The sequence below is a fragment of the Sorex araneus genome, chromosome 11, assembly GCF_027595985.1.
Source record: "Sorex araneus isolate mSorAra2 chromosome 11, mSorAra2.pri, whole genome shotgun sequence".
In the NCBI taxonomy this organism is placed as follows: Eukaryota; Metazoa; Chordata; class Mammalia; order Eulipotyphla; family Soricidae; genus Sorex; species Sorex araneus.
Window position 1 is genome coordinate 8,774,430 of NC_073312.1, and position 16,086 is coordinate 8,790,515.

At 42.6% G+C, this 16,086-nt stretch overlaps 1 protein-coding gene across 1 annotated transcript in view; it reads left to right on the top strand.

Annotated features, from left to right (window-relative positions):
- The window catches only part of CACUL1 (CDK2 associated cullin domain 1), a 78,781-nt gene that overhangs the window by 45,849 nt on the left and 16,846 nt on the right, over nt 1-16,086 (top strand). Inside the window, exons 4-5 of the mRNA XM_004611892.2 lie at nt 8,060-8,155; nt 15,672-15,774. Of these exons, the coding sequence (XP_004611949.2) occupies nt 8,060-8,155; nt 15,672-15,774 (199 nt within the window). The remainder of the gene's footprint in view (nt 1-8,059; nt 8,156-15,671; nt 15,775-16,086) is intronic.

Sequence of the window (16,086 nt, forward strand, 5' to 3'; positions counted from 1 at the left end):
ATGCTATTGTCTACAAAATAACCATCTATATAAAGTTAATCATTGAGATATTGTTTGTGAGCTGTTAATAGCAAAAGAGATTCCTCTTTTTTCCCCCCTTTATTTAAACATTGGGGTGTAAACCGAGTACTGAAAGTGGGTAAGGAGATATACATGGTAACCTTTCAGTACCTGTATTGCAGACCACAAGGGGGGGGGGGGAAGAAGAATGAGGAGGAGGAGGAGGAGGAGGAGGAGGAGGAGGAGGAGGAGGAGGAGGAGGAGGAGGAGGAGGAGGAGGAGGAGGAGGAGGAGGAGGAGGAGGAGGAGGAGGAGGAGGAGGAGGAGGAGGAGGAGGAGGAGGAGGAGGAGGAGGAGGAGGAGGAGGAGGAGGAGGAGGAGGAGGAGGAGGAGGAGGAGGAGGAGGAGGAGGAGGAGGAGGAGGAGGAGGAGGAGGAGGAGGAGGAGGAGGAGGAGGAGGAGGAGGAGGAGGAGGAGGAGGAGGAGGAGGAGGAGGAGGAGGAGGAGGAGGAGGAGGAGGAGGAGGAGGAGGAGGAGGAGGAGGAGGAGGAGGAGGAGGAGGAGGAGGAGGAGGAGGAGGAGGAGGAGGAGGAGGAGGAGGAGGAGGAGGAGGAGGAGGAGGAGGAGGAGGAGGAGGAGAAGGAAGAAGGAAGAAGGAAGAAGGAAGAAGGAAGAAGGAAGAAGGAAGGAAGAAGAAAGAAGAAAGAAGAAAGAAGAAAGAAGAAAGAAGAAAGAAGAAAGAAGAAAGAAGAAAGAAGAAAGAAGAAGAAAGAGAGAGAGAGAGAGAAACCACGGCTGTTTAGACATTTTCTTTTACAGAGTTTGTTGTTTTATAACTTCTCAGTACTTAATATTACAAACCATAATGCTCAGAAAGAGGGGGTGCGGAGGTGGGAGGGAGGAAGGGAGGGAGGGAGGGAGGGAGGGAGGACTGCCTTAGGGCAGGCTGCCGTGGGGGCGGGACGGCAGGTGGGAAACTGGGAACACTGGTGACGGGGAATGTGTACAGTGAAGGGACTGGAACATTGTATGACTGGAACCCAATCATGAACAGCCTTGTAACTGTGTATCTCATGGTGGTTCCGTTAAAAATAAATGAAAATGTTTTAAAAAAATAAAGTTTGTTGTTTCAAGTAAAATATCTTACAGTACTTTTTCTTGGCCAATGAGTATAAATTCAAGCTTTGAGGTGAAAATCAGAATTTAGAAATGCCTCCTTACCAAAGACTCAATTTTTAGATAAATAATGATATTAGCAAATAGAATTTTTTTTTTTAATGCGACACCAAAGTCTGTCATCATTTGGAAGACCTGCACGACTCAGGAGGTGCAGGTGACTACTTGGTGGTTTCAAACATGTGTGTGTGAAAGAGGCAGCAGGAGCAGCGGCCTGGTGAGTGCTCGTGTAAGGGAGAGCGAGGGAGTCAGTGGTATCTTCAGATTTGCTTTTGCTGCTACCTGTAAAAACTATCACGTTAGGGCCAGAGCGAGAGTGGAGTGGGTAGGGCATTGCCTTGCATGTGGCTGACCGCGGCCAACTCAGGTTCGGTTCTCAGCAGCCCATATGGTTCCCTGAGCCCACCAGAAGCGATCCCTGTGTTCAGAGCCAGGAGTAAGCCCCGAGCACCCCCGGGTATGGCCCACAGGACCCCCTTTCCCTCTCCCCCCCCAAAAAAAAAACCCAAATCTATCATATCAAGTTTCAAAAATGAACACACTTTTTTAAAAATGCTATAAAACACTTTGTTTTCTATGTCCATATCTGTGTGAGGCAAGATTTTCATTTGTTCAGTCAAAACAGTAATCACGGCTGATCGGGGATGGAAGCAGTTCTGGGGATCCGGCTACATGCTCTAAAATCAGGCTCTAAAGACTTGCAAAATGAAGAAAACAGTGCCGAGCTTCTTTTTTTTTTTTTGAGTATACATCACTTTTATTACATTTTAAATTAATGTACATTTTTGCTTGACTAATTCGGTTTTCTTATTCTTTTTTTTTCTTTCTTTCTTTTAATTTTTTTTTTATTTTTAAATTTTTTATTGAGTCACCATGTGGAAAGTTACAAAGTTTTCAGGTTTAAATCTCAGTTATACAATGCTCGAATACCCATCCCTTCACCAGTGCTCATATTCCACCACCAAGAATCCCAGTATAGCTCCACCCCGCCCCCCCACACCCCTAACCCCCCCACGCCCCTAGCCCCCCCACCCTTAGCCCCCCCCCGCCTGTGTAACTAATAAATTTCACTTTACTTTCACTTTGATTGCATACAATATTTCAACAAAACTCACTATTATTGTTTGGAGAGTCTCTCCCCTAAAGTCAGACCTGCTGAAAAGGAAGCATTAGATAATTTGTTTTCCATTGCTGAGGATGAAGAGGTATGAGGTCGAGTGACCACACTTAGCGGCCTCTCAGTTTTGGGTTTCTGTATTTTAGTAACTAAGTCCAGAGAGATATCTGCCAGAAGTTGCATCGTTGCCAACTTGTACTTCTCAATTACATTATATTCCACATATGAGTGCAATCTTTCTATGTCTGTCTCTTTCTTTCTGACTCATTTCACTCAACATGATACTTTCCATGTTGATCCACTTGTATGCAAATTTCATGACTTCATGTTTTCTGACAGTTACATAGTATTCCATTGTGTAGATGTACCAGAGTTTCTTTAACCAGTCATCTGTTTTGGAGTGCCGAGCTTCTTATAGTGCTTCTTGCAAACACTATTTACAAGTAACCCATTTATAATATAAACTATATCATGTTTACTGTTAAAATATGTTCTAATGTAATACTGCTACTTATAAATTAATTTATGTGTTTCATAGCCCAGATTTAGTTTCTAATCTGTAGATATAGATTGATAGAACCAACAATATAGAGAAAAGGTTTTTTTTTTTTTTTTTTTCTTCTTGGGTCATACCTGGCGATGCACAGGGGTTGCTCCTGGCTTTGTACCCAGGAATTACTCCTGGCGGTGCTCGGAGGACCATATGGGAAATCAAACCTGGGTCAGCCACATGCAAGGCAAACGCCCTACCCGCTGTGCTATTGCTCCAGCCCCTAGAGAAAAGCTTTTGACTGTTCAGCCCCTTTTAATACAAGCGTTCCTGGGACCAAAGTGTTTGAGAGCCACTAGAATTAAAGTCTCTGAGAGCCATTGGAATTAGTCTCAAGATTTGTTTCGAGGGGACCATGGAGCTAGTGGGGCTTAGTCATGCCTGACCTGGGTCCAGTCCCGCATACCATGTCCTGAGCCTGGACATGGCACCCAGGGCTGGCGCAGCATCACAGCCTGGAGTCCTAGCACTGGACCAACTGCTAGTCAGGGTGGACCAACTGCTAGTCAGGGTACTCCTGGGAGCATCCCCTTCCATCCAAAAAAGGTGAGTTAGGAAAAGCACTGATAAGTGTAACTGCACACTGATACTTATATGCAAAGCAATATTAATAGGATACTTATTTCCTTGTACATAAAATTCTTCTGGGGGGCTGAAGCGACAGTACAGTGGTAGGGCGTTTGCCTTGCGTGTGGCCGACCCGAGTTCAATCCCCGTCATCCCATATGGTCCCCCAGGTCCCGCCAGGAGTGATTCCTGAGCGCAGAATCAGAAGTAACCCCTGGGCGTCCCTGCATGTGACCCAAAAAGCAACAAAGAAAAAAAAAAAATCTTCTGGAATATGATAGAAATTGGTCCTGAGAAAGGAGCAGGAGGAGGGTAAATTCTTTAAAAACCTTTTGAAAACTCATAGTTTTTTTTAAAATTAAGACACTGTGGTTTACAAAGTCGTTATTCTCAGGTTGTTTTAGGCATACAGTGTCCCAACACCGATCCCGCCACCAGTGTTCCCTTCTCTCATTTATATTTTAGACCAGGTGACTGCATTCTCCCTTTAAAAAAAATCAAAATATTCCCTTTAGCTTTACTACAGATTCCAGGGAACTTTAGTTCTCCTATGAAAAGTTAATGTAAGTTTAGAATAATGGATATTTTTTCTGGCGACTTGCATTTTTCATGTTTTGTTTGAGAATAAAATGAAGCTTGTTTATTTTAAGGGTAAAAAATTCCATTTATTGTACCAAGTCAAATACATTCGTGTTGAAATAATGTAAATCAAATAGGGAGCAATTTCCCTGGTAGGACTCAAAGTGTACTCAACTTAAATCTTAAGGAAGAGTGGTTTGATTCGTTGCTTTTTAAAATGGCAATGAGTGTCAGTTTTTTAGTAATAAGACTGGTTTTATTTAAAAGGTTTTGGATAAGTGCTGCATGAAATGTGAAAGTGAGAAAGCTAAGTAAACGCTCAGACATTTGATTTAGTACAAAAAGTACTTTCACTATTCATAACCTTTGCGACTTTGGGAACTCTTGAAGAGTAACTAATAAATTAAATTTTATTTATTATCTCTGCTAATAAGAGTGCTTTTTGATCATTTGTGCTTTTTACTTTTTGAATAAAGTGTTCTTTTATGAAAAGGGGAAATTATTTTTATGCAAAAAGTTCTGTGAATTTTTTTTTTTAGTTCTAAGAATGTGTTTCTTTGAATACTAAAATATCATTTCCAGAGTTCTTTGAAACTGTTTGGAGAAAAATATTGGGTGTGATCTATTCATTAGTCATAGCTAAAAATTTACCTGTAATGTACAACCACTGTCATGAATTTCAGTAATTGGAAATTTCTTTAATAACGTTAATGGGCCTTCAGAAGTACTAAGTAAATGGATAATCATTTTCGAAAAGAGTGTACTTACTCTCACTAGTTGGAAGTACATGTATAATACTTGACATTTTTCAAACCATTTTAACTTATTTTCTCAGATTCTTAGCACATCCTAGAAGTAGCATAATTAGTAATTTTCCTATTTTATACAGGTGGAAATTGCAATTCAGAGGGCTAAATGAATTGCCTAATGTCATGCTGCCTTGTTTAATAAATAGTGAAATAACAATTTACAGTTAAACTACTTTAGATAGTATTTAAATCTAAACAGGACTGTGTCAGAGAGAGAGAGAGAGAGAGAGAGAGAGAGAGAGAGAGAGAGAGAGAGAGAGAGAGAGAGAGAGAGAGAGAGAGATGCATTTATCTATACCTACTCAGGCTTTGTGTCAGTTCTGGATGTAGGAAGACAGTACATAGAGCTGATGTCCTCCGTGGACTTGCAGTTGAGTGGAGGGGTGAGTAGAGGAGGGCATCTCTTTCCCAAGAATAGAGGTTTTGAGGGAATTGAGGAATTGGCAGCTTCTGAAGGCAAATAGAAGTAGCTACCGTGAGTCACTTGGTGTTCAGGTGGAGCAGATAAGGAATTCCAAAACCCCATGGTGGCCTTTGGGACCTGTGGGTGCCCTTGATCTCTGAGCCGGACCTCATGTCTGAAGGAACCGGGGTACAGAGAGGGGTACGGAGTACCTCCATGGGAGTCAGTCCTCATCTCAGATTTTAGGGTGCTTGAGGACGTGGACTTACCCAGGTTTGCATTTTTAACCCGTGGATTTATTATCTGTCGAACTGTAATCAAGAGACAGTTTCTGAGCCCAGATGCCTCATAAGTTAAAAAAAAAAACAAAAACCCTTTATACAGTGAGGGTTAAGGAAAGAAGCAGCCAGTGTGCACCAGCCTGAGAGGACACCCTGATGGGAGAATTAGAAGCCAGGACAGTCCCCCACTCAGACGCCACGCTTCTGAGAAGAACCGAGAACATGGGAAATAAATAGAATTGCAATAAAATATTGGAGCATGTCAACATTTCTAAATAGCTTAGCTGGAAGGGGTGGCTTTATAATTGAAATCTGCTTAATATTTGGGAACTTTCTGTGTGGCACTTCATATGTCTTTGTTTGAAAGTGAGACTTTGTAAGATAGTAGAGAGACTTCTAGAGAAGCAGTTTTGTTTTCGTGGTTTGGTATCTCATTTCCTGACACTCTCTAGGCAAATGGCTTGACTGTTTCTGTGTTCAGTGTTAGAATGCTAATTTTCCTTTGTAAAATAAACTGAAACAATGCCTGGCTGCTTTTTTTTCCTACAAAGGTAATCTCTTAGAAAGTAGTATGTGAAATAGAATGAATATACACTGTGATGTGCTTTGACTTTCTTAGAAAAGTAGAGGGACCAGGGCGATAACTCAGGTCAGGGGCTCAGCCTCGCACAGATACAGACCAACGTTTGTTCTCAGATCGGTTCCTAGAGGGTTCCTGCATCTCGTCTCAAAGTTCCTGATCTTTTCCTCAGCTGCTGCTGTTCTGATGCCCAGACCTTCTTTTCCGTTTGTTTTATATCACCTACTACACTCTTCATTTCTGTCATTTCTGATTGCAGCATTCTCCATTTTGACTGTCCTACTTTCTTGTGCTTTGCTAACAGTCTGTTTCTCTGAGCCCATTAAACATCCTCAACATGGTGTCACTGCATTCACCTGGGATTCTAGTGCTGGGGGGTGCTAGAATCTTCCGTGTCTCTGCCCCATTTTTTGAGCTCCGTGGGCTTCTGCAGGTCTTCCCAGGGGGTTGCTGTGCCGTGGGTGAATCTTTGTCGTGAGGCTGGAGTCGCTCTCTTCCTTCCCTGCCGTCTTCACTCAGTGACAGGAAGTGTACCTGTGAGTAGCGTGAGGTTTAGTGGGCGGGGAGGCTGCGTGTGTCAGGAGCTCTGGAGCTGAGACTGTTGATATGGCAGAGGTCGGGCGGGAAGACTGCCGGGTCCCAGCCGGAAGGTCCGTCTTGGTTCACGAGAGGCCCAGAGAGGTCAGCAAAGATTAATCTTGACTGGGAGCGTGGCAGAGCGAGTAGAGGTTCAGATGTGGAGCTGGGTCTACGCCTTTTTAAAACACAGTGCCTTAGTCCACTTGGCTGTACCAAAATGCCACAAACTGGGAGATTGAAGCAACAGAAAAGTATTTGCTTTAGCGGATCTTATGCCTGGTGGGACCTTTTTCTGGCTGCAGCAAGTCAAGCTTCAGTGGCTCATGTGACCTTTATCTTGGTGGAGAGGGGCAGAGCGACACCCTGTCTCTCCTCCTGAGGACACATTGTCCAGGACCAGGTCCTCACTCTGACCACCTGCAGCCTTGATTACTTCCTTACTTTAAGTACCGGGACTTGAGGATTCAACATAGAAATATGGGCGGGGGGTGGGGACGGGGGGAATATCCTCATAACACAATAAAGCTGCAGGTATTTTTCTGCTGACTTTAAGACTTGGTCTTCAGTAACAATGAATTAGATGCTGTATTTTATTTAATTTACTGCTCTTCCGAATTGCGGGCACATACGGTTTATTTCAGTACCTGCATCCTAGCTAATAATGTCTGTAATTAACTGGAGATGTGGTTCACAACCAGATTAATACAGAGCTCAGAATATTGCTGTGGTTAAAGGAAATCGCACACACACACAAAAGAACCCAGTAGGCATTCTAATGGCATAGTAAGCCTATACCACGTCCTTCCGTCTTTCTTTCCTATCCAGGCACAGCAATTCACTGGTAATTTTAAACTCATATTATTTATCCTGACTGTGAATGCAACATTTTTTTTTTTTTTTTTACTCACTAAGAGGATGAGCCGTAAGAAACACAGTGGTGGAGAGATGGCACAGTGGGTGGGCAAGGTGCTTGCCTTGCATGCGGCTGACCAGGTTCAGTCTCTGGTAATCCCATATGGCTTCTTGAGCACCCCCAGGAGTGGTCCCTGAGTTAGCCAGGAGTTAGCCCCTGAGCATCGCTGGGTGTGACACCCCACGCCCCCAAAACAACCAAACACTCTAGCTCATCCCCATTCTGACGGAGTCATCAGCTTCTCAACTTGGAACATGTAATTCCTTTTACTTGATGGGGGCCAAGCCTGCATTCTCTCTTGAGCATACTACACTCGGAAATATGATTTGCCCAGATATTTGGTGGTGGGGGTGGGGGGAGGATCTAAACATGAGGCTACAAACCTCTTCCACATTTTTGTGAGTTTGATAATAAATTTGGGGATCTGTTAGCGTTTTGGATTGGGGTGGAAGGTTCTTTGTTTCCCAGCGTGATCATTTATATTCATTTATATTCTTTCCCACAGGCCAGCCCTCCAGATCTTTATATTGAAAGATTTAATATAGCTCTTGGACAGTATATGGGAGCATTGCAGAGCATTGTGCCTCTTTTCATATATATGGTAAGTTAGCACCGTCCCCTGCCTGACCCGGGTTTCCCGGTCTCCGCAGATGCAGTGTTCTTTTAGTATGTTACAAATGGAAATTAATCTTGCTCCAGCAACGTTTAGTAGCATTGCTTGGTAAATAATATTTGCCCCTTTTCTGTTTTAAAATTCCCCAAAGTAACACGCTGAATATAAACAGTAACCGGCATTATTAATGAGCAGTCGTCCGCTAAGTGTTTATTTCATGCTGCCAGTGGGAGACATTGCTTGGGCCTCTGCTCAGAGTATGGAAGAAGTTCATCTTGTTCTCCGTGAGTGAGACATTAAGGCGTAGGAGCCTAAAAATGTGTTGTTTAATGTCTTATGTGGGTAAAAGTCATTACAGTAGAAAGTGGTCTTATAAAATATGCTTGCTTTCTGCTGACTCTTTTTACTTGGAGAATTATGCTGAGTATGATTTGATTGCTGATGGCTTTTCCTTTTAAATCTATAGAGTCATGGAGTCTCTGAGTTCCAGTTGTCTGGAGGTGCCCATGGAAACCTTGATTCCATCCCTTTTTTGTTTAGTAGAGAGGGGAATGGTATATTAGGAATGGATATAGAATGTTAAAATGAGCATGTAGGTTGCTATATGTGGGATACAGAGTTTCAAAATGATTTGTTCTCTATAAGATAGAGTTTATTAAAAATGGTGGTTTTTTTTTTTTTCTTTTTGGATCACACCTCGCGATGCTCAGGGGTTACTCCTGGCTTTGCACTCAGGAATTACTCCTGGTGGTGTTTGGGGGAGCATATGGGATGCCGGGGATCGAACCTGGGTCAGCCACGTGCAAGGCAAATGCCCTCCCCGCTGTGCTATCGCTCTGGCCCCAAAAATGTTTTTCAACTACCTCTGATTTCCCTCAATTTACAAAGATGTTTTCCAGAATATTTTCACTTTTCCTTATTTATCCCTTGGACATTGATAAGAAGCTTTCCAGTAAACATAATTTGGAAGAAAAGAGGTTTGCCATTCTTTTATCAAGACATCTTGGAAGAAATTGGAGTTAAAAAGACTTGCTCTGACTTAAGTTTCAGAATTTTTATGAATTATTAAACTTTAATAAAAATATATCACTGCATCTGAGTTAACTGAACTAACTTATTGGAAAGAGGAAGCTTGAAAGTCATCATTTCGGTGCAGTCCCCCCCAAAGGTCATACCCCATAGATGACTCATCAGAGTCCTTCTTCTTGGTATTTGAAGGTTTCAGAGACTGAGACTAGAAGGTGAGAGAGGGTTAAGTGCCTATTTGTGGACAAGGGGGTTTAGAAGCCGAGTAGATTAACTTACCTCCACATTTGCCATTTTAAAGGCATTTTTCAGTAACTCGGGGGATGGTTAACAAGGAAAGATCAGTAACAGGCTGTGTCTACATTTTTGGAATTTTTAAAAAATTGTATTTTCATAAAGTTGTTGAATGTAATCATTTATTGTATTCAACACCAGTCCCACCACCATTATGCCTTTCCACTGTCATTATTTTGAATTTTCCCACCACCACCTGTGCCTGTCCCAAAGGCAGATGCTAAATAAATTGTTTTGTTATGAATTTTTGATTAAAAATGATCCAAAAAGGTTTTCTTAGAGGAAAATGTGTGAAAATTGTTGTACCTCACCTTGGAGACATTAAGCCCCTGTATAAGAGATCACTAACATGTTGTTACAGGTTGAGCCTAAAAATATATATATTTATATATGTAAATCATATATAAAAGACCTTCTGTTTTCAGTTGTTTCCTTAAAATTCTGTGATTTAAATATTTCCAAAAGTTATCTCAGTGGGTTAATAATCTGATTGGTAGGACCTAGGAATCATAATGAATAAATAGATAATGCATACAATATACCTACAATATATAGTTCACTGAAAATGTCTCAACTTTGGACATTTATTCAAAATGACATCATAAATAATTTGGTTTATAAGCTGGTGAGTACACGTACAGAATCTTTATGAATTTTGGTCTTTCTTTATGATGGAAAAACTAACATTAAACAGTAAGCCAAATACTATATTATATTGCCACATACTTACCACCTGCCTTCAACAATTACCAACAGACAGTTTTGTTTCATTTTCACTCGCCCCCATTTGCTACAACTCAAGTCGTTCAATTTTATTTATAAATATTTTTGTGTGGATCTTTGAAAGATTGATATTATTTCTTACCGTTACCACAAAATCATTTTCATACTTCACATTAATAATAATCCCTAAACATCTAGGTGTTTGGAAGCATACACCAAGGTCATGAATTTTGCCTGGGCTTCTGGGCAGCCGTCTGAGTGGAAGAGGCAAAGGAATTCCACTTTGTACTTCATTTATGTAGCAGTTTAGCTGATACTCAGGAAGCATTGTGATTCTCAAGGAATTGAAAGGAACCATGGAAGGATCTCATGGCGGGTGATGAAGGTTGCTGACTACCAGTGATATTCTCTACTGCTCACTGGAAGTGAACTTTAACTTAAACAGCCCTCTCAATCTGCAACGTCTGGGTTTTGTCTCCTTCAAACTTGCTCACGCTCATTTCCTTCTTGATGTCAACTTTTGAGCCTCAAGCTCTTTGCATGTCATTCTCCATTTGCATATTTAGCATCTACATTGAGTAAATTGATGAACAATGATATGACAGTGATACAGTGATCTATAAATCAAGATCAGTTCCCTTCTACCCTACACCCCATCAAATGTGGTGTGCTACTCTGGGTATGTCAGTGGCATAAAGTATGAGATATATATAAAAGTATAAACTTTTACCTGGATGGTGATTTTGGGGGTCATGAGGCATCTCTGCAGCATGTTGCTCTCTTCCAAGCTTTATCTGTGAGTCTCTGGATCATGGCTGTTATCGTGCTCCCAGAGGCAGTTCCTGGGCATGACTGCCAGGGTCCCGGGAGCACCGGGAGGTGGGAGGATGGCGCCCGTTCCTGACTTCGCGTGAGCCAGGAGATTTCAGTCACAAAGCCCGCATGCTTGGGTTTTTCAGCAGATTCATTTTCATGCGTGTGGGGCTCGTCCCGAGCCTGTGAAGGTCAGCAGTTGGGTTCTGGGGGATTATGCCTGCTGGGGTCTTTGGGGGCAGGTGGAGGGACACACCTGCCCTCCTCAAAAGTACCTTGATGAAGTCAGCCTGGTGCAGGGCAAGGAGACATCTCTGCATCTTCCCAGACTTATTTGTGAGTCTTTTTTATTTTCTTAGTGAAGCAAGATAGTTTTTGTTGAATGAAATTTAGAGAGATGTAAGGGGAGAGAAAGAGAAGTAATGCTTGTTCAAGAGAGAACACAGAGTTTTCTAAAATGGAAAGAGCAAGGAAGCAAAGCTATGTAGGGACAGGTGAGCGAGATTCGTGTTCAAGGGAGAATGTGGGCTTGCAGAGCAGGCTACAGTTTTAGATATGGATTTTGAACCAAAATACGACTGGCTGGTTCTATAAAGCTTAGGTTAAGAGGGCCGGAGCGATAGTACAGCGGGTAGGGCGTTGTCTTCCATGCGGCCAACCCAGGTTTGATCCCCGGAATCCCATAAGGGCCCCCCAGCACTGCCAGGAGTAATTCCTGAGTGCAGAGCCAGGAGTAGCTCCTGGGCACCACTGGGTGTGACCCAGAAAGGAAAAAGAAACTTAGACTAAGATAAGATAATGTGATGCAAACTTTTCTGTAATGCCGGTTATTAGGTTATTGCTATTTTCCTTTTTTGAGAGGCGAAGGGTTCTTTTCAGTCATACCTGGCTGTGCTCAGGGCTTTCCTCCCGCCTGGGGAGGGTTCGAGGTGGGGAGGGAATGGTTGATGCCCGAGGTGTGCCAGTGTGTGCAGGGAAAATGCCTGACCTACCGTACTCTCTCTCCATGGCGCCGTTGTTGCTTTCTTGAAATTTATGTTGACCTCTTAGTGTTTAGGAAGTCAGTATCAGTTAAAAATAAACGAGCTACAAAATTTCTTCCAGCAAAGGGTAGGAAAAAACCGTCCTAAACGAAACCACAAACCTCAGAGCCATGAAGGCCAATATCAACTATGGCCATTGAAAAGTTAAAACCTTTGCACCCTGAAATGAGCCATAAACCAAAATAGTTGGGAAGAAATTGCAATAGGTTTGCAAAACGTATGAAAAAGTTTGCTTTCTTTGGTAAATAATCATGTTTTATGCATTAATTAGAAAACAGGCCACTTTCCTTTTTCCTTATAAGTTGAGAAAGGACATAAATGCATAGTTCACAGGGGAAAAAGAGAATGAAATGATTAATAAACATGGAAATATTCTTACTGTCTTAAAAATAAGTTAAAATAACTAGCTTAGGGGCTGGAGCGATGGCACAGCGGGGAGGGCGTTTGCCGTGCACGAGGCCGACCCGGGTTCGAATCCCAGCATCCCATATGGTCCCCTGAGCACCGCCAGGAGTAATTCCTGAGTGAAGAGCCAGGAGTAACCCCTGTGCATTGCCGGGTTACCCAAAAAGCAAAAATAACAACAACAACAACAACAACAAAAAACCTAGCTTACAAAAAAACAACAACTTTTAGTTAGTGAAATGAAATAGATTTGACAGCCCAGTTCTGTGGCTCTGGGGATATGGTCCCTCCCGTGAGGATGTGTGTATCAGTAAATCCTCTTAAAGGACGAACTGGCATGACGGGACATAGATGAATATGCACCAGCATTTGACTCAGAAATTGTACCTCTAGGGATTTAGCAAACAAACTCGTACATATTTGTAAGTGTATGTGCAAGAATTAAGCAGTATTGTTTTTAATAGCAAGAAGTTGGGGGGAATCTATTCTTAGCAGGGGACTACTAACTTTAATATGCAGAAGATACAGTAAATAAATACGTAGTTAAAAATAATGATGTCTCTATGTTATTATAGAAAAAAATCTAACCTAGGTAAATTAGGTGGAAAAGCCAGTGCAAAGCATAATGTAATATTTCTTTCTTGGCAAGTGCTTTGTAATTTGTTCGGGGAAAAACCCACATAGCATATGCGCTAGGCAGCACTTTAAAAAGGATGCAAACATTTCCCCAGTGTCCAGTGAATGGGACTGGCGGGGTTAGCTCTGAGCGACTTTATTGCATACCCTTCTGCATGGTTTTATTTTGTAACCACATTGATATTTTCATAAATTTTCAAAGAGGAGGAGAGCAACAAAAGTTTAATTAAGCAATTTGTTAAAATTTTTTTAAAATTTCCATTCCTGTAATTGTGTTAACATCTGAATATGAACCAATTCTATTTTGACTTGCTAATAATTCTAATCATGCTGCTTTTGCTTGCAAGAAACAGAACCCAAATTTAAAGTAACGTGAGTAATTTAGAAGCATTAGTATCTCTTGTAAAAGGAAGAAAGACCATCTCTAGGGTCACTTAATCTTTGGTTTCCACAGTGGTACAAGGTCCTGGGTTCTGTTTTGTTTCTTTGCTTGTCTGTAGGGTTTGTTTCATCTTTTTTACACTTATCTGAATATTCTATAATTAATTTTTGAAGCTTTATTTGAGCACCATGGTTTGCAAAGTTGTTTGTTCCTAACACAGTTGTTTCAGGTATTCAGTGTTCCAACACCGACCCCCCACCTGTGTGACCTCTCCACCAGTGTCCCCAATTTCCTACCTGCCCCCCCAAACCTGCCCTCCTCAAAGACACAAAATTATTTTATTTTGCTTGTCACAACAAAATGGCCAATGGAATTACCAAAAAATACGGAGGTAAAAGAAAATGAGTGAAAATTATTCTCTCTCACAATGGGTCATTAAAGTCATGGCCTGAGGATCGGCTGGGCTGCTGGTCCCTCCGGAGCCTTCTGTGTCTCTGAGTTGACGGGGCCTAGTGGGCTTCGGTGCTCCTTTCCCCTCTGACTTGCTCCTACTGGGCTGTCAGTACTGTGGAATTTGGAGGTGCTGCTGGCTCTGTGCACAGTCCCCGCGTCCCAGGGACTCCGGGATCTGAAGAATCGGGCGGATGCGTTTCAGAGGCTTGGCCCGGCCCGCATCTCTTCCCGATTAGCCCGAAGCTCCGAGGCTGGGTCATTGTTTGTGTGGCTGAGCCGGGGGGCTGCCTGCGCCCACCCTAAGAACCCCCACAGTTCACGGCCTGGAGACCCGTGTGGCTGGAATTTTCATGTGCTCGACGTCTCTGCAGAGTCGGTTGGAAGCGGTGAGGTTGGGCCGTCTGCGCCGGGGCAGCTGTGTGGATGTGACTGCCAGGATTTCCTTAGGACAGGAACCACTTTCCTGTCCCAGGACTCAAAGACCAGTGCCCCCAGGAGTGTCTCAGCTTGGATTCTATCCCTTCGAGATTAGTCTTGAGGCCGACTCATTGTCTTGTTCTCAGATTAGAAGATGATGTTTTTCCCCAAAAAACCATTTTTATTGGGCTACTAGGATTTACAGGACTGTTAATTACACTTTTCACGGATACATTATTCCACACCACACTGACCCCAGCATCCCAGGGACCCCGGCCCCCCCGCCATCCTCATCCACAAACAGCTCAGTTCCATAGACAAACTCTTCAGTTCTGATGACTTTGACCACTTATTACACTCTTACTATATTTATTATCTCACATGTGGGATAGCTCTCTCCTTTTTACACACAGCGGAGGTGGTGATGCCCAGACACAGAGGTGAATAGAGCTAAACTCCTGGAATTATGCAAAATTGTAAATCAGTGATGAATTGATAAATTAAAAAACCTTTTTCCCCAAAAATATTTTACTTTGCTGGAACATAAGTTTTAAAAATTAAAATGATGACTAATTTTGTGCTAATGCATTTTAAGATGTACATTAAATGGATAGAACATGACTCTTAAAAACGCTCAAAAACGTTCCTAATCTGTTGTCATCCTGATTAGGCTACCCTGGGTCCCTTGACTTTTTTTTTTTTTTTTTTTTTTTTGGCTTTTTGTGTCATACCCGGAGATGCTCAGGGCTGACTCCTGGCTTTGCACACAGGAATCACTCCTGGCAGTGCTCGAGGGATCATATGGGATGCTGGGGATCGAACCTGGGTCGGCCACGTGCAAGGCAAACGCCCTACCTGCTTTGCTATCGCTCCAGCCCGGTCCCTTAACTTCCTTAAAAGATTAAGTGCCTCTCACATGAGATGTTCAGGTCTGCTCTGGATATCCCATCTGCTTGATGTTAGGGATCTTTCTGTGTTCTGGAAGGTGTGTGGTTCATGTATTGGATCTTTTGGTTTTTAGCCAATCCCTTGCCGAAAGACCCAGCAGGGTCGGGGACATGGCTCACTGCCTTGCGCTCATGAGGCCCTGAGTTCAATTCTTGGCACCAAAAGAAAGATAAAAATTACAGAAAGATGGAGCAGTGGTAGGGTTTTCATTATTAAACATTCATGTTTTAATTAGTGCCTGTATTATCTCTCATAATGGGCCATTTTTTATTATTTATTTATTTATTTATTTTTAGTGCTTCAGTTTCTTTAGAATGTTTCGCCCTACTGGGTGCAATGAAAAATAACTTATTTTCTTTTTCAGAATAAGTTTTACATCGAAACCAAGCTTAACAGAGACTTAAAAGATGACCTTATAAAGCTGTTTACGGAACATGTTGCAGAAAAGCACATTTATAGCCTAATGCGTAAGTAATTCCGCTTGTTGGAGGGTGAGGTGGCACTCACAGTGCTCTCTGGGAGCGGGGGTGGGCGTGGGTGGGGGGTTTGATACCTTGGCATGTAAACCTCAGTGTTGACAATGTCTTGAATCAAATGGCCGGAAGTATTCAAGGCTTGTTTTAGAGAGAGAGAATTCAAGCTGTGACTTGAAGGTCACCTAGAGATCTTGCCAGCTGGACATTGTCTTCATATCTGACCTGAGACTTTTGCCTCCCGCTCCCCCTGCGCCCCTGCGACGTGAGGGGGGCGTCCTTAAGGGGGTTATTTACCTCGAACTC